The sequence below is a fragment of the Rhinopithecus bieti genome, unplaced genomic scaffold (assembly GCF_001698545.2).
Source record: "Rhinopithecus bieti isolate Rb0 unplaced genomic scaffold, ASM169854v2 scaffold_10657, whole genome shotgun sequence".
NCBI classification, from domain to species: domain Eukaryota; kingdom Metazoa; phylum Chordata; class Mammalia; order Primates; family Cercopithecidae; genus Rhinopithecus; species Rhinopithecus bieti.
In genome coordinates, this window is record NW_016806691.1 from 923,679 (window position 1) to 942,355 (window position 18,677).

Here is an 18,677-nt window from a genome sequence, read left to right on the forward strand (position 1 = left end):
GTTTTTTAGCTGTGCCCTGTCCCCAGAGGTGGAGTCTACAGAGACAGGCAGGTTTCCTTGAGCTGCTGTGAGCTCCACCCAGTTCGAGCTTCCCAGCGGCTTTGTTTACCTACTTAAGCCTCAGCAATGGCGGGCGCCCCTCCCCCAGCCTCACTGCTGCCTTGCGGTTAGATCACAGACTGCTTTGCTAGCAATGAGGGAGGCTCCGTGGTTGTGGGACCCTCCCAGCCAGGTGTGGTTATTATAATCTCCTGGTGTGCCCGTTTGCTTAAAGCACAGTATTGGGGTGGGAATTACCCGATTTTCCAGGTGTTGTGTGTCTCAGTTCGCCTGGCTAGGAAAAGGGATTCCCTTCCCCCTTGTGCTTCCCAGGTGAGGCGATGCCTCGCCCTGCTTCAGCTCTCGCTGGTCAGGCTGCAGCAGCTGACCAGCACCGATTGTCCGGCACTCCCCAGTGAGATGACCCCAGTACCTCAGTTGAAAATGCAGAAATCACCGGTCTTCTGTGTCGTTCGCGCCGGGAGTTGGAGACGAGCTGTTCCTATTTGGCCATCTTGCTCCGCCCCCCTTTTTTCTTTTTTTGAGACAGAGTCTCACTCTGTCGCCAGGCTGGAGTGCAGTGGCGCAATCTCAGCTTACTGCAACCTCTGCCTCCCACATTCAAGTGATTCTCCTGCCTCGGCCTCCCAAGTAGCTGGGACTACAGGTGTGCGCCACCACGCCCAGCTAATTTTTGTATATTTAGTAGAGACAGGGATTCACCATGTTGGCCAGGATCGTCTCAATCTCTTGACCTCATGATCCGCTTACCTCGGCCTCCCAAAGTGCTGGGATTATAGGCGTGAGTGACCGTGCTCGGCCTTGGTCTCCCTTCTCAAGGTAAAATTGGTTTTCTCCTTTAAAATATAGTTCCCATTTCCTCTACAAATCATATTTAATGGTAACCAGTTAGTCCTAGTTGATAAGGGAATATACTGTTTTATAGAAGTTTAGATAAAAGGTGTGAAAAAAGCTGTGACAATTTAAAAATCATTTTGCAGTCCTGAGGAACTAATCAATCTTAGCATCACTAAAAATGGGAAAACCAGGTGTGGTATGCTTCTTGAGGTGATAAAGCATGAAGTTCACAAGAATTATTGCCAGAAATCTTGAACCCGAATCAAATCAAGTGTACAGAGTCATCTTCCCTACCACAAGGAAGCAGAATACGAGACATTCTGTTGGACAGCTACAAGTCACTAACGTGGGGGAAAAAGAAGCACATCTTCTAGATTAAATAAGATTTTGAACCCATAAAAACCAAATGCAGTGGATAAAACTCATTTGTGAGGCAAATGTGATAATCACTACCCTACAGAACCAAGTCAGTAAGCTCATTTGTGTCTTCATTCAGACAAGCTATGAAAAGACACTGTTGAAACAATTAGGGATATTTAAATACTAATGGGGAGAGAAAGTAGGGAATAATTGTAAATTTTATTGGATGTGATACTAGCATTGTGGCTATGTAAGCAGATGCCCATATATTTTAGGAATGCATATTAAACATATAGAAGTAAAATGGGTAGCATATCTTACTTGAAAAATACTCTGACAAAACTGAAAAAAAAAAATAAGGGATGGATGGAGCACATAAGGCAAAATCTTGATAATTGTGAATCTGGATAATGGCAGTGTGGAAGTTCATTATACTATTCTCCCTACTTTTAATCATATTTAAAGTTTTCATATTTAAAATAGGACTCATATATCCCAGATAGAGTAGGCAACCAGTGGCATCAGTAGTACTGAATACCATATTTAGAGAAGACCTTTCACAAAGAGAAGGTGCTTAATTTGGCTAGAGCAGATTAAGAAGTTAAAATTGACTGATTACCATAGAGGGAAAACAAAGAATGCTAGAGCAAAGTAAGTTTTGATTTAATACTAAAGTTAAAAAAAAAAAATAGTAGTAACAGTGAAAACTCTTCAACAGCAAGATAGTCTCTCCATGAGAGTGAGCTCCTGGCTACTGAAATTCTCATGGATAATCAACTGCCAGGGATTTTTTTAGGGTAAGAGATGGAGTTTGGGGTTCCTTCAAATTTAGGATTTTGAGCATACAGGTAGCCCTTGCTTTTTTCTGAAAGCTTTATTAAAGTTGCCTGAGAGTGCTGTTGCAGTCTTCTTTAACATTATCAGAAAATGTTGAATGCTAAGATCGGATACTGATAATACCTACTCACTGAAGAAAAGAGAATTGTACTTTTTTAATGAATTAGTATGAAATGTGGTGAAATCTGCCATCTTAAAACTTAAGGTAGTCATTATAAATATTACTCATATTGTGGTGAATTACAGTAAATGCCTTTAAGGTCTTTTGAAGTGTTTTAGTGTATGCCAATCCCAGTCATGCTGTTTTGCTGCAGGTGTTTGTGTCTTTTTTTTTTTTCCCTCTGCTATCTAGCTACATTTTACTGTTATCTAGGTGTCTGACTTTTCTAGTTCCCACACACCTAAATTCCATGTTCGCTTCTCATACCTCCAAATTACTTTCTGGATAGATACCCAATTTTTTTATTTAGTCATTTCTTTATACACAATTCCCTGTAGAATCTGAAAGCAGTAAGCAAGAGTAGTTTGTATAGCCAAGTATTTTGCAACTAGAATATATAGGGTGGCTGTTGTTTTCTTGATGAACCCTAAATGATATTGGCAGCTTAAATTAATCCAGCCAGCATGCAGCAAAGACTGGGACACAATCTCACAAGTTTTGAATAGTCATTCTTTCCTCCCTGAAATTCTTTCCTTCTGTTTATATAGCATATATAGCATTGTGCTTCCCTATTTCTCTTTTGTTTTCCAAAAGCTCAGGTGATGGCCTGCTGCTCTTTTTTCCCTGGCTACTGTGCCTGAGAAACATCTGTCTCCTTCGTTTACCAGCTTCACCTTTTTTTTTTTTTTTTTGAGATGGAGTCTTGCTTTGTCACCCAGGCTAGAGTGCAGTGGCGCGATCTTGGCTCACTGCAACCTCCGCCTCCCAGGTTCAAGTGATTCTTCTGCCTCAGCCTTCTGAGTAGCTGGGATTACAGGCGCCTGCCACCATGCCTGGCTTATTTTGTATTTTTAGTAGAGACAGGGTTTCACCATGTTGGCCAGGCTGGTCTCAAACTCCTGACCTCGTGATCCACCCGCCTTGGCCTCCCAGAGTGCTGGGATTACAGGCGTGAGCCACTGTGCCAGGCCTGGCCCAGCCTCACCTTTAAGCTTCTGACACTGGTACAGTCATCTCTGATTTAGTCATTGCTCACATTTTTACCTGGAAGTCTTAAGGTTTTTGTTTTTTTGTTTTTTTTTCAAATTAAATGAGCCAAAAGAAAAGGGAAAGTCTTTTGTTTTCCCTTCCCTAATTTCTCTTCCTACCTTCTATCAGTGATAATAACTTCAACTTCTCCAGCACCTCCGCTAACCTGGAAATCATCTATGGTTCTTCTCTTTTTCTACCTTTCATGTCTAGGATAGCAGTAAGTTCTATTTTTTTTAACCAAAATTTTCCTTCCTCTTTACAGGTGGAAATGACTTGATACCTGAGATTCCTTTTAAAACAGGGCTGCTCAAAATTTAATGTGCATAATGGTTTAAGTTGGGTGATAGGGCTCAATAGGAAATCATTATACTAGGCTCTCTGAGGTTTGACTGAAATTTTCATAATAAAAGGCAGACTATTTCCCCATTTCTGAAGTCAACACCCATGAAATTTGCCTCTCCTGAGTAACCTATCCTGATTAACTCTGATTTTTTAAATAACTGTCTTAATCAAGAGCCATAAGTAGTGGCTTCTTTCCTGCTGCTCTTTTACCTGGCTTTCTAAATCCTCCTTGAAGGTCTGTTACCATCCAGCTTTGTTCTCATAATGTCCCTAGTCTAGCCAGACTGTTCTCACTTTCCCGGTAGTTCCCTGTCTTCGTTTTCATTACACACTTCTACCAACCCTTACTCTCCCACTTGTGTATGTCTTCCTCATCTGTCAGATTCCACTGCATCCTTTTAAATTTCCTGTAGTTATGGCAGCTAGATCACTGAAGTGATCTCTCATTTTGATAAACTTCTAAAGTTCTCTTAGTTTTTTCAGGATAATTCAACTCTGCCCTCAATCTTATGTCACTGGGGTTGTTCATTAATTGCATTATGTGTTAGGCTTTGTACCATCCTAGCCAGAAAGCTCTTTGTATTCCCACAGAGCCTAGCAGAATGGCTATACATAATACAACCTCAATAAACATTGTGTTGTTTCATCTATAAACCTTATGGATTGGGGGGAGATGCGGAAAGCATACTGATACAGGAGTATGAATTTAGCTGCTTTTTCTTAAATTTCAGGCTCGTGGTGCAGAGAGCATTATGTTAAACCTGGCAGGACAGCTCATCATGATGCAGAGGGACAGGTCAGGCCCACAGATCCGGGAGAAGGACAGTAACCCTAACCAAAGGAAACTTGTGAGTAAAGTGCAAGTCATTTCTTTTCAGACATTAAGAAGGTATGAGATAAGGATGAAGGAATTAAAGAATTTAGGAGAAGAGTATTTTATGATTTGGAAACGAGAAATTGTAAGTCCATAAAATTAGTCTTAAGCCTCTGGGTATAAGACTGACTGACTGGAGGATAAGGTCCCAAAATGATCATGAAATGTTCCATACTCCATATGTTACTGCTTAGGCATCATTCATTGCGAATTCTAATGGGGAAAAAAAAGGGATAGAGGCCGGGCGTGGTGCCTCATGCCTGTCATCCCAGCTCTTTGGGAGGCCGAGGCAGGCAGATCATGAGGTCAGGAGATCGAGACCATCCTAGCTAATATGGTGAAACCCCGTCTCTACTAAAAATACAAAAAATTAGCCAGGTGAGGTGGCGGGCGCCTGTAGTCCTGTACTCGGGAGGCTGAGGCAGGAGAATGCTGTGAACCCGGGAGGCGGAGCTTGCAGTGAGCCTAGATCGCGCCACTGAGCTCCAGCCTGGGCAACAGAGCAAGACTCCATCTCAAAAAAATATATAGGGATAGACTGGTGAAGTTCATGGGGTGTTTTGTTTTTAGATTTAAGTGTATATACTTCAAGAGGCCAGGATACTTTTATTAACTCTAAATAGATCCCCTTGCTTTTCCCAAAAAGATAGATACTATACTATCATTTGAAAGACTTAGTAAACTAGTACCTAGGAACTTAAGAACCTGCAAATGTAATAGGAAAACAACTTGATTCTTGTCTCTCCTTCTCCAGCTGCCATTCTGTCCTCCTGTTGTACTAGCCCAGTCTGTTGAAAGTGTCTGGACAACGTGTCGAGCAAATAAACAGAAACGTCACCTTCTGGAGGCCCTCTGGCTGAGCTGTGGTGGTGCAGGGATGAAAGTTTGGCTCCCTCTCTTTCCTAGGGATCACCGCAAGCCCCATTCCTTCTTGTCCCAGCGGATCATGCTGCCTTTCCACATCAACATTTACCCGCTAGCTGTTCTGTTTGAAGATGCTTTAGTCCTTGGTGCTGTCAATGACACTTTGCTATATGATTCTTTGTATACTCGGAACAATGCTAGAGAACAGCTGGAGGTGCTCTTCCCTTTCTGTGTTGTGGAGAGAACCTCCCAGATCTACCTCCACCACATTCTACGACAACTTCTGGTCAGAAACCTTGGGGAGCAAGCCTTGCTCTTGGCCCAGTCCTGTGCCACATTACCTTACTTCCCTCATGTGCTGGAGCTCATGCTCCATGAAGTACTGGAAGAAGAAGCTACCTCACGGGAGCCCATTCCCGACCCTCTGCTTCCCACTGTGGCAAAATTTATCACCGAGTTCCCCCTCTTCCTGCAGACAGTTGTCCATTGTGCCAGGAAGACTGAATATGCCCTGTGGAATTACCTTTTTGCAGCTGTTGGAAACCCTAAGGACTTGTTTGAGGAATGTTTGATGGCTCAGGATTTGGACACAGCTGCCTCTTACCTTATTATCTTACAGGTAACAATTCTGTATTTATAAAGGGGCAAGAATTAATGAGCTTAAACTTAGAAAAATATAAATGTCCTGTTTTGGCACCATGATTGTGTTTAAGGAATTCATAGTCAGATTTTCTGTGTATATCTTTAATTTGGAAGAATTCAGATTCCTTTGAATGTCATAAAGTAACATTGCAGAGATATTTTTTCCTGTTTGTACATAAATAAGCCTAAGCAGAGTAATGAGTTCAGAGTAGTATTTTGAATATTTAATAATATTGAAGAAATTTAATATATGTATTAGAATACATATAATAAGAACATGAAAGAAATACTACATAAGATTATTGAAATATTACATAAGAAACATAGCAAAGAAAGTATTATTTGGGATATTAGTGAGTTTGAGCTTCCCACAACAGTAGATTTCTTTCCTTTTAGTGTGGGTTGCTGAGGGGAAACTTACTTAGAGCATGGTCATAACAGAGCACCTTGAGCTAGTCTCCCCAGAGCACGCCGAGAAGGCTCAGGCCTGCCACAGCAAAGACCCTCAGAGCACACAGGTTTTCTCAAAATAATGGTTTCTTTGCAACTCCTGACAATTTATTAGGTATTTGACAAAAGGGCTTGACAGTTGGTTATTTGATAGGCTACACTTAAAGATTCTTTCCAGTTACTGCAAAGTTGTTTTCATTGATATAAGAAACTAACCATAAACCTGGTTTGAATCTCTGCCTGAAGCAGATTTCCCGTCAGCTTCTTTGCTTCACGACAACGGACTGAAACCAGAAGAGACACTCAGAGGCAGAGGCCGGGTGGCCTTGAAGTATGATCCATGGCTATCCCTAAAGAAAAATACATAGGGTTTTAAAAACAGAATCAAAATAAATGCAGCTATTTTTTTGGTTCTGGGTCACTCCCTGTAACTTCACTGATCTCCCTGACAATGTAATTTTTTCTGCAGCAGAATTCCTAAGTTGCTATGGATTGACAGATAATAACTACAATTAAAGTTGTATATTAGGCACCTTTCCATGAAGACCAAGATAGGCAGGTTAAATTTGTGAAAGAAAAATGGAGGATTCTGAATGTGCAGCAGGACCTTACTACTAGCTATTGCCCAAAGCAAAGATTTTAGTTACATCCTCAGAAAACTCTACAACAGGTGACAGACCTGACCTTTTTTGGAGTCGGGCAAACCTCCCTTTTTTCTCTTCCTTTTCTGCTGATCTTCAACAATTTACTTAACTGAGTTTCTTCACTTGTAAAATACAAATGATATGTCTATCTGCAGAGTCACTGGGAGAAATAAATGAAATAATGAATTAAAGTATATGTACGGTATCTGGCATGTAGTGGGAGTTTAATAAATTACAGTTTACATGCACCAGAAGAGTACTTGTCTCGCTTTTCCTTGTACGGTACTTTTTAATCTTGCTATTAAACTAACCCCCTGTGGTGGTGTGACTACATTCTTGGAGTGTAGAAAGCTGGAGATAAAGAATTGCTCATATCTTCCCAAATTGTGTAGTATAAAAAGAATGCTGTCCTGGTTGTTTTTTATAGAATATGGAAGTCCCTGCAGTAAGTAGGCAACATGCTACCCTTCTATTCAACACAGCACTAGAACAAGGCAAGTGGGACCTCTGTCGACACATGATTCGATTTCTTAAAGCCATTGGCTCTGGAGAATCTGAGACACCTCCATCCACACCCACAGCTCAGGTTAGTTGGAAAAGTTATACATCTCTAGACCATACACCCATGTGGCATCTTTCTGTAATGGTACTGCATATTGTGTGTAATCCTAGGAACCCAGTTCAAGTGGTGGATTTGAGTTCTTCAGGAATCGAAGCATCAGTTTATCCCAGTCAGCTGAAAATGTTCCTCCGAGTAAATTCAGTTTACAGAAAACACTAAGCATGCCATCTGGTCCCTCTGGAAAAAGGTAAAATAATAAAGAGCCATTACTGCTTTTTGGGCATTCATGACACATTGCATTTCAAGACATTTACAAAATTAGGTCTTAATGGAAACAACTATTTAATCCAGTTGCAGTTTATTTTTCCATTCCCAAAAAGCAGAGACCACACAGAATGCTTCCCTTTTTTCTTCCTCCCAAGTTCACTTTAGTACCCTTTGAATAGTTTCTGCCCCTTTTTCTGGAATAGATCTTGATGTACCTGTTCTGAATGTAACAAACTTTTGTTTGTTTAAGACAGAGTCTCACTCTGTCACCCAGGCTGGAATGCAGTGGCACCATCTCAGCTCACTGCAACCTCCGCCTCACAGGTTCAAGGGATTCTCTTGCCTCAGCCACCCGAATAGCTGGGATTACAGGTATGTGCTACCACACCCGGCTAATGTTCGTATTTTTAGTAGAGATGGGGTTTCACCATGTTGTCCAGGCTAGTCTCAAGCTCCTGGCCTCAAGGATCTGCCTGCCTCTACTTCCCAAAAGGCCGGAATTACAAGCGTGAGCCACCCTACCTGGCCAAATGCCACAGACTTTTTTTTTCCCCGTAAGTTACTGGGGTCCAGGTGGTATTTGGTTACATTAGTAAGTTGTTTAGTGGTGATTTGTGAGATTTTGGTGCACCCATCACCCGAACAGTATACACTGTACCATATTTGTTGTCTTTTATCCCTCGCCCCAGTCCCAGCCTTTCCCACAAGTCCCCAAAGTCCATTGTATCATTCTTATGCCTTTGTGTCCTCATAGTTTAGCTCCCACATATCAGTGAGAACATACAATGTTTGGTTTTCCATTCCTGAGTTACTTCACTTAGAATAATACTCTCCAGTTTCATCAGGTCATTGCAAATGCTGTTAATTCCTTCCTTTTTATGGCTGAGTAGTGTTCCATATATACGTATGTACGACAGTTTCTTTATCCACTCGTTGATTGATGGGCATTTGGGTTGGTTCCACAATTTTGCAGTTGTGAATTGTGCTGCTGTAAACATGCGTGTGCAAGTATCTTTTTTGAATAATGCCGCCTTTTCCTCTGGGTAGATCCCCAGTAGTGGGATTGCTGAATCAAATGGTAGTTCTACTTTTAGTTCTTTAAGGAATCTCCACCCTGTTTTCCATAGCAGTTTTACTAGTTTACATTCCCACCAGCAGTGTAGACGTGTTCCCTAATTGCCACATCCATGCCAACATCTACTGTTTTTTGATTATAGTCATTTTGCAGGAGTAAGGTGGCATCGCATTGTGGTTTTGATTTGAAAATGCAAAAGACTTTTAAATTACCTCTGATGATAGAGGACCAAAGTAAAAAGGAAGATAGATAAATCTGTAGGTAATCCAAAAGCCTTCTTAAAGTCAGTAATTTTACCTGTCCTTCTAATTATACTTTTTGATAAAAAATAAAAATAAAAATTTAGTGCTAATGCATTTGACTCTCCTGTAACCTATTGATTAGAGAAGTTATTAAACAATGGGGGAGCCAAATGAATTGTACCTGTAGTCTCAGCTACTTGGGAGGCTGAGGTGGGGAAGATAGCTTGAACCCAGGAGTTTGAGGTTGCAGTGAGCTATGATCGTACCACTGCAGTCCAGACTGGGTGACATTGTGAAACCTGTCATTTAAGAAAAAAAATTGGTTTTCTTTTCATGTCTGCATGACTCACACTGAGAAATTTAATTTCACTTTGCCTCTCTATCCTTAGTTTCTTTGATGTGCTCTCCTTCCCTCTTTTCTTTGGGCTTTTCAAATACAGCATAGGTTTGCTGTCTTTCTGTCACTCACCTGTCACCTGCTTCCTAGTCTGACTTCTTCCATCCCCCTTTTCCTGTTCCCTGTATTCATTCTACAGATGTGTCTTAAAGAGCCTACTGTGTTCCGAGGGTTGTGGTGTAACACAGAGGAGAAGCGCTGATACTTTATCATCATTGTCAATCAGAATTAGATCTTGGATCTCTTATCTCCTTGTCAGCTTTATCAGTACCTCTGCGTAATAAGTATGTGAAATCCTCCAGTAAAGATTATTCTGTAGCTTTCTTGTGTTTCCACTTACAGATGGAGCAAAGACAGTGACTGTGCTGAGAACATGTATATTGACATGATGCTCTGGAGACATGCTCGGCGCCTCTTAGAAGATGTGAGGTTAAAGGACCTTGGCTGCTTTGCAGCCCAGCTGGGCTTTGAACTAATTAGTTGGCTGTGCAAGGAACGTACCCGAGCTGCCCGGGTAGACAACTTTGTAATAGCCCTGAAGAGACTCCATAAAGATTTCCTGTGGCCACTTCCAATCATCCCAGCCTCTTCTATCAGTTCTCCTTTCAAAAATGGAAAATACCGAACTGGTAATGTAGACTTCATGTCACTTGTACAAGGAGAATTGTATTTTACTCCATGTATTTACACATTTTGCTGTTAGTTGATATTCAAGGAATTACTTTCATTCCAAACTTAGGAGTGGATAAAAGCCAACTTTTTGTACATGAGTTGGAATGCCAACTATTTGACCAAGGATGTAAATAAAGTAGAACCTATGTCTAAGTTTTGTGACGCTGAAGTCTAATTCAAAAATCTAATCATTCTTGGATTATAAAGAAGTTGAGAACTGCCTGAATATAAAAGCTATCATGCTTATGTTATTGTGGGAAGGAGTTCTGGAATCAGACAGACATGGACCTCAAAATAAGCTGACATGGACCTCAAAATAAGCTGACAGAACTCACTCGAAGGGAACAGTAAAGGCCACCTTCTAAAGTAGGAGAGGACAAACTAAACGTGTATATTTGGTGAAAGAAAAGTTTAAAGTTTTTAAATTCAGGTCTTTTATGAAGACTATTCTAATTATTATTATTTATGAATATTGAAACCAAAACTTTTAACTTTGGCATTTAGAAACTTCATGTTATCTGAAGAGCCAAAGCAAATCACTTAGAAGATCAACATAACATAACATAATAAAGTTTTGCCAAGCTCCAGTAAGAGATACGATGATATAACTGTTAGGTGGCATTGTATGGTCAGTCCATTGTTACACAATCCCACGTCTCTAGTTTTGGGGTGGCTGATACAGTGTAAGACAGTAATTGCCTTTAAACTGTTCTTATTGGGTAGGCACATGGGGGAAGCTAAAAGAGCTGAACTGAAAATGTCAGTGCGTGCATCTTGAATTTCTTCCTCCGTTTTTTGTTTTCGGACCCACTCTGCAGTGGGAGAGCAGCTGTTAAAGTCTCAATCAGCTGACCCATTTTTAAACCTTGAGATGGATGCTGGCATCTCCAACATCCAGCGAAGTCAGAGCTGGCTCACCAACATTGGCCCCACCCATCATGAGATAGACACAGCTTCATCCCATGGACCACAAATGCAAGATGCCTTCTTGTCACCTTTATCTAATAAAGGTAAATGTCATTTTAAGTCTTGGCTATTCTTCAGTTCCTTTGAAGAAAGTTTATGTGCTATAGCACTTCAGAGATAGACCTTCACTCTTTTTCTGTCGTGATGGAGGATTAACCATTTGTATCCACTGGAGAGGTAGACAGTTTGTAGAACAAGGCCAAATTGGCCTTGACTGTACTTTGCCATATTTATTTTACGTGAACAAAATAAATAGTACAGATCAACATTAATAGATGAATCTTTGTAAATCAGTTTTGATGATAAGGAAACACTTTGAGCTCCAAGCAAGCAAAATGTGTTATCCTCATATAAAGAATTCCATTTTTATCATAATTAGATGTGGATCATAAAAAATTTTACTCCATTATCATTTTTATCTTTTTTATTTCTTTTTCTTTTGGAATATATGAGAAGGTTTTTTTTTTTATACTTTAAGTTCTAGGGTACATGTGCATAACGTGCAGGTTTGTTACATATGTATACTTGTGCCATGTTGGTGTGCTGCACCCATCAACTCATCAGCACCCCTCAATTCATCATTTATATCAGGTATAATATAGTGGGGTTCCCCTCCTTCCCCCATGTGGCCGTCACTCAGCTTACATCACTAATGGCCACATTTGTTTGGTGTACCTCCCCCCTCTTGTATTAACTGAAGAAAATCCATGACGTATTAGCTATAAATATTTTAGTATTTTTCCTACAAGGACTCGTGAAGAATTATGACCAAAATACCATTATCCCTATAAAAAACTGATAATTCCTTGATACCATCAAATATCCAATAAGTATTCAGATTTCTAATTTTCATAAACATCAAAATTTTGTATAGGTTAAGATTTAAATAAGGTTCACATATTGTGGTTGTGTTCTTAATTCTCAAGTGGATGTTCCCCCACCATCTCCTTTTCCCTTCCTTGCAGTTTATTCCTGGAAGAAATTTGATTTTGTGGATTTTCTCACAATAATGATTTTGCTTATTATATCTTCATGGTTTAGTTGAACAGTTTCCTCTGTATTTCCTGTAAATTAGTAGCTGAATGTAAAGACTTTGTCAAATTCTAGCTAGATTTTGCTGAGGGAGCTGGGGAAGACTGCTTCATAGGTGGTGGTAGTATATTTTTCCATCTAACGGTACATAATGTCTGGTTATCTAATTCTTTCTTTAAATATCTTCTATGTTCACATGGTAATTTTAGCCATGGATTTCATGTTTTAGTTTCAAGAGTCTGAGAAATCAACATCCGAGGAACAGCTAATATTTAAAATTAAAGGAAAACATTTTTTCTCCAAGAAGCTGGTTTGTAACTTTTGGCAATTCTTCATCAGGTGATGAATGCAGTATTGGTTCAGCCACAGACTTGACTGAAAGTAGCTCCATGGTGGATGGAGACTGGACGATGGTGGATGAAAATTTCTCTACGCTCAGTTTAACTCAGTCAGAGCTGGAGCACATTTCCATGGAGTTGGCCAGTAAAGGGCCTCATAAATCCCAGGTCCAGCTTCGGTGAGTTTCTTGGCTATTTGAAATCACAGAATGCCTACTCAGAGTATTTGGGGAAATAGGTATGGGTCTACTTTCCTAAGAATCATTGCACTTCTGTACATCTTATAGATCCTGCTTAGCATAAATCATTTTGTTTCTGCTTATATTTAGATATTTGCTACACATTTTCATGGAGGCAGGGTGCCTGGACTGGTGCATTGTTATAGGCCTGATTCTTAGAGAATCTTCAATAATCAATCAGATTTTGGTTATTACACAGTCTTCAGAGGTAGATGGAGAGATGTTACAGAACATAAAGACAGGGCTCCATGCAGTAGACCGATGGGCCTCCACAGACTGGTAAGTGCTGCTTTCCTTAGGATTGGTGTCCTTCCACGTCTTTTGGTCAATCCTGTCCTTTCACATTAAGGCTTAGTTATGGTTCATGTATTAGATTTTATTGATTTATTATATATTACTTATTATATGTTCATTTTTAAGCTACTTTCTTTAATAATCATTCTATACTCAGCTATTTAAATGAATATCCATCAAATAAAGTTACACTGTTGGTCAGTGTATAATTTATAGTATGAATGCGTACCACTGACTTAAGATTGATGCAGTGCAAATGAGCTTGGAATTAAACTGGAACTTCAGATTTGCAGCCCTGTGGAAGTGAAAGCAATAGTCTAAAAATATCTACTTGAAAAGATTCAAAGTTAAGGTCCATGTGAATTTAACATTCCATGATAGTTACAAGCAAATCCAAATTAGAGTTGTGGTGGCAGGTAAGAGCCTTGGACTCTAGCCCTGTCTTTATTACCAGTTATGTGTATACTCAGAGCTAGTTAATTACCTTACTTGGATCTGATTTTCCTTAATTGCCAAATGCCTTTAGGTTAAATGTTGTCTGAAGGTCCTTTTTCAAGTCTAATTTCCTGTTGGCCTTTCAATTGTAAAATACAATTTTTAGTTGTAATACTGGTTCTAAAACATCAGCCTTGGCCCCTAGTGCTTAGAAACTTAAGCCTCGGGCTTATGCAATGTGTAACCCCCTCTGCTGGGCAGGACACCCAAGAAGCCCTTCCTCCCTACCTTCTTTGCCTCCTGTCTCCCCTCCTAATCTATCATTGTCCTTATCATATCAATGTTTAGTAGAAGTTCACCTGTAACATTCTACCAAACCTTTTGAATTATGGCAGATGAGCTAATGTTTTTTTTCTCTACGTAGTCCTGGATATAAGCCATTTTTAAACATCATTAAGCCACAACTGCAGAAGCTCAGTGAGATAACAGAAGAGCAGGTCCAGCCAGATGCCTTCCAGCCAATAACTGTGGGTAAGACTCCTGAACAGACTAGCCCCCGGGCAGAGGAGAGCAGGGGCTCCTCCAGCCATGGAAGCATCCCCCAGGGAGAAGCTGGAAGCAGCAGTATGGTCAGCCGGAAAGAGGAGGACACAGCCCAAGCAGAGGAGGAAGAACCTTTTCAGGATGGGACTTACGACTGTTCTGTGTCCTAACAACAGTGAGGTTCCATCACAAAGGGGCAGTATTAGCAGCAGCGTGCAACTCAGTACGTTGTAACACAGTTCGATGATTTAACAGGAGAACTCAGTTCAGAGACTCTTTGGTAAGTATTACTAGATTTTAACTAATTCTTGTCTAAGAAATCTTTTGACTCCATAAAATGTGATATAAAGCATCTTTCATAAAAAATTTTAAGCTGCAGTGAAAAGTATTGTACAGATATACATGAGAATATTTTGGTTTTACTCAAAGGTTGGTAGCTTTTCAACCACAGGAATTGTTTTGCCCCAGGTGAGCTTACTTTTTCACTACTTACATCTTCTCATGTTTCCCGGTTCTGCATTATGTCCAGACTGCTTTTTAAAAAATAAATGCTAAGGTGCTTGCTGTAGTTTATCAGGTACTTGAGCTACCTGTTTGCTCCCTTGGATAGAGCTGGACTCCTTAATAGATACCTACCCTGGGGCACAATATGTGCCAGTGTGATGGAAACATTCTCCTTGGCTTTACTAGCCAGTTAAGTCCCAGTCCAGAATTGATGGAAGCTATTTACCTGTGAGTTAATGTGCTTGTTTTAGCAAGCTTGATTTCCATTAGATCAATGTGGGCAGAGGTCTGAGGGGGGTTCTTCTCAATTATGCTGTTAGATACCACTAAACTATTTTGTATTAAAGAACAGTATCTTTTTGTGAATACTCTTGTGTAAATATACTCAAAGGCACTGTTCATATTTTTAGGACTTGTATTATAATTTGTAAGGTTTTAATGCTGGATTCTGCATGTCTACACATACAAAGACAGGGCTTGCTCCTCTGCAAAACTGAGGAAGACAGGTTTATTGGCTTGGTCATGAAGTAACAGAAATGGTCACACTGATCGTGAAATGCAGCAGGTTTTGTGCAAATTAACGTAGTTTCTTATTTATTGCTTTTGTAAATTGAATAAAGATGGACTTCTATGTAAATAGACTGCTGAATCCTGTATTATCACAGCTACTAAGAATTAGTGTGTAAAGAATGCATTCATTGTAAACTTAAAATATTTTATGTACTTCGAGAAATGACTTAAATTTGTTTTCATACATTATGAAAACAACTGCATACTCCTTAATTGCTTTAGATTAAACACCCATCCACTGTATGTAATTCTAATTACCTTATAACAGTATTAAGACAGCTTGTTTGTACTGTGCAATTTGAACAAGGAATGCAATGTTATTTTTTACAAAAAACAAACTTGTTTATTTTTATAATAACGATGTATTTGATGTGGACCAAATTCGTACCACTATCTAAAACAGCCTCTTTTCTCATAGTGCAATTGTAGTTTAGAAACAAAACTTGGTCCTCTCTCCTTGCTTTTTAAAGTAAATGGCTAGATTTAGTTGTCTTAGCCAGGTTTCCTTTGAAGAGAAACTCAAAACCATTTTGAAACTGCTTAGTTCAGAATGCATCAAAGTATTTAAAATTACTGAGTTGGGTAATTTACTATCATTTACTTTTTACATTACAAGTGCAATAATATTTCACAAAATAAAACTCCCAAATGGGTGGAGTATGTGATTATTGGTACCTGGTCCTTCTGGTGCTATTTTTATTTAAGTCTTTGTTTCAAACCACCTTTCCCTGAATCTTAAGATAATGTTTTGCATTGAGTACATGCAGCCCAGCAAGCAATTAAACTGAACTCTCTTCTCCTGTCCTAGTCCATTAAGGAGAAGAACCAGCATTGCTTTTGTGTTTGGTGTGAACATTCAGTCAATAAAAATGATTTACCATTATAAAGAGCTGTGATCTTTTCAAGTATCTGAAATAAAACACTGTGCTGCTGAGTTCATCTCACATTCTTGAAAGCAGGGCACCAGTAAGTTAACTGTATTCCTGTGGGTTAGGCCGTGAATGAATCTTTTCTTTTATACAATATTCTTTTACAACTAATAGAGATAGGAGGCCCCAAGGCAAGAAGGTTGGCAGGTTTACAGAAAATTTGGTAATTTATTTGTTATATACTTTAATTTTAAAACCCATTTTATTTTGTTGTGTTGTTTGGTTCACGTATCAACTGTTTAAGCCATAATTTTAGCCAATGAATTTAAATATTTGGTATAACTATTTGAGGTTTACTAGATGCATTTATTAATAAATTATTTGCTGAAACCAAAAGAAGAAGTCATTGGGGTGTGGGAATAAAATCAACCTTTGCTTGTAATTAACGTTGCTGCTATTTCTGTAATGTGTATTTTTTTCCCCTTGATAAAGGGCAATAAAATCATTACACAAACTTTGGTTTATTCATCATCTCAGGTTAACAAAAGCCACGAAAATCATCTTTTCATTATATAATTCTGCTTCTTAGAATTTTCCTTTAGGCCAGGCGCGGTGGCTCAAGCCTGTAATCCCAGCACTTTGGGAGGCCGAGACAGGCGGATCATGAGGTCAGGAGATTGAGACCATCCTGGCTAACACGGTGAAGCCCCGTCTCTACTAAAAAATACAAAAAATTAGCCGGGTGTGGTGGCGGGCGCCTGTAGTCCCAGCTACTCAGGAGGCTGAGGCAGGAGAATTGCGTGAACCCGAGAGGCGGAGCTTGCATTGAGCTGAGATCCGGCCTATGCACCCCAGCCTGGGCGACAGTGAGACTCTGTCTCAAAATAAATAAATAAATAAAAATAAAATAAAAAAATACTTATTTATATGTAGATTTAGAATGAGAGCATCAAGAGTTGGCAACATCCTAGATGCCTGACAATAAAATATTGGAGGAAACAGCCCATGTCGATGACATGGAAAATGTTCAAAATATAATGAAGGAATGACAGAAAATTATGTATACCATAAGATACCTACCAAGCAAACAAAATTTTACATGTAAGTATAGAGGAACTTAGGCGTCATTCTAATAAGTGGGATTAAAAAGTACTTTGACTTTTTCCCATTTTCCTAAATATGCTTTCAGATTTGCCTATTATGGACATTTCATGTAAATGGAAACATACAGTATATGGACTTTTCTATCTCACTTCTTGGCATCAAAACATGTTGTTATTTTGGCTATAGCCATCCAAGTTGTATATGAAGTAGTATCTCACCATAGTTTAGATTTTCATTTACCTAATGGTTAATGTACATCTTCTCATAGGATTATTAGCCATTTGTCTATTTTTGAAGAAAAATGTCCGTTTCATTAGGTCATTTCATTGTTGATCTGCTGTAGTTCTTTATATATTCTGGATACTACTCTTATGTACATATAAATTGCAAATATTTCTTCATTCTGTGGGGTTTCCACTTTTTTAGGTTTCAATATTCAAGTTTTTTTTTTTTTTTAGTAATGTTAATTACAGCATTTGAAGCTCCCCTAATTCCACACAAAATGGAAGACTCTAAAATGTACCCATTAAATACTGCTAAAAAAAAAAAAAATTGGTGAGAATACAACAGAGGTCTGATTTAGATTGAGTGTTGTCACCATGTGATTACAATCACACAGACTCTCAATCATTTCACTTTCTTGATAGTGTCCTTTTAAACACTGTTTTTCATTTTAAGTCCAACTTATTTTTTCTTTGGTTGCTTGTGCCTAATCCAGGGTTATGAATATTTATGACTAAGTTTTAAGAATTTTATAGTTATATCTCCTACATTTAGGTCTTTGATCTGTTTTGTGTTAATCTTCGTATATGGTATGAAAGAGAGATCTGACTTCATCTAACATGTTGCTATTCAATTGTCAGAGCACCATTTATGGAAAAGACTTTTTTCCCATTGTCAAAAATCAGCTATAGATGTATGGGTTTATTTATAGACTCTTAATTGTATTAGGCAGATCTATAATATCTTCTTATGCCAATACCACATTGCCTTGATTGCTTTGCAGGAAATTTTGAAAGTGGGAGTCCTAAGTTTGTTTTTCTAGGCTGTTTTGGCTATTCTAGGTCTCTTGTATTTCCATATGAATTTTAGGATCAGCTTGTCAATTTCCATACTAAAATAAAGGCAGTTGGGATTTTCATAAGCGCTGTATTCATGACATAAAGCAATGTGGAGAATATTGCCATATTAAATCTTCCAGTCCATGAACGTGAGATGTCTTTCCATTTATTGAGTTTCTTTTTTTGAAAAACTGAATTTATTATAAATGAGCTCAGAATTTTTTATTATACTTTTAAGTTCTAGGGTACATGTGCACAATATGCAGGTTTGTTGCATATGTATACATGTGCCATGTTGGTGTGCTGTACCCATTAACTCATCATTTACATTAGGTATATCTCCTAATGCTATCCCTCCCCCTTACCCCCTCCCCACAATAGGACCCGGTGTGTGATGTTCCCTTT

The 18,677-nt window shown here is 39.0% G+C and overlaps 2 protein-coding genes across 7 annotated transcripts in view; one reads left to right on the top strand and one right to left on the bottom strand.

Moving 5' to 3' along the window:
* The window catches only part of RIC1 (RIC1 partner of RAB6A GEF complex), a 147,684-nt gene extending 131,063 nt beyond the window's left edge, over positions 1 to 16,621 (top strand). For all 4 annotated transcript variants that reach the window (XM_017877436.1, XM_017877435.1, XM_017877438.1 and 1 more), the window contains 9 exons: positions 4,360 to 4,476; positions 5,257 to 5,985; positions 7,530 to 7,688; positions 7,775 to 7,911; positions 9,988 to 10,274; positions 11,136 to 11,327; positions 12,655 to 12,832; positions 12,983 to 13,171; positions 14,046 to 16,621. In XM_017877436.1, the coding sequence (XP_017732925.1) occupies positions 4,360 to 4,476; positions 5,257 to 5,985; positions 7,530 to 7,688; positions 7,775 to 7,911; positions 9,988 to 10,274; positions 11,136 to 11,327; positions 12,655 to 12,832; positions 12,983 to 13,171; positions 14,046 to 14,334 (2,277 nt within the window). In that variant the 3' untranslated portion in view covers positions 14,335 to 16,621. The remainder of the gene's footprint in view (positions 1 to 4,359; positions 4,477 to 5,256; positions 5,986 to 7,529; positions 7,689 to 7,774; positions 7,912 to 9,987; positions 10,275 to 11,135; positions 11,328 to 12,654; positions 12,833 to 12,982; positions 13,172 to 14,045) is intronic.
* The window catches only part of ERMP1 (endoplasmic reticulum metallopeptidase 1), an 86,169-nt gene continuing 73,490 nt past the window's right edge, over positions 5,999 to 18,677 (bottom strand). Inside the window, exon 15 of one of the 3 annotated variants that reach the window (XM_017877442.1) lies at positions 5,999 to 6,808. In XM_017877442.1, coding sequence (XP_017732931.1) covers positions 6,762 to 6,808 — 47 coding nt within the window. In that variant the 3' untranslated portion in view covers positions 5,999 to 6,761. The remainder of the gene's footprint in view (positions 6,809 to 18,677) is intronic. The other 2 variants (XR_001886635.1, XM_017877440.1) reach the window with 2 other exon arrangements.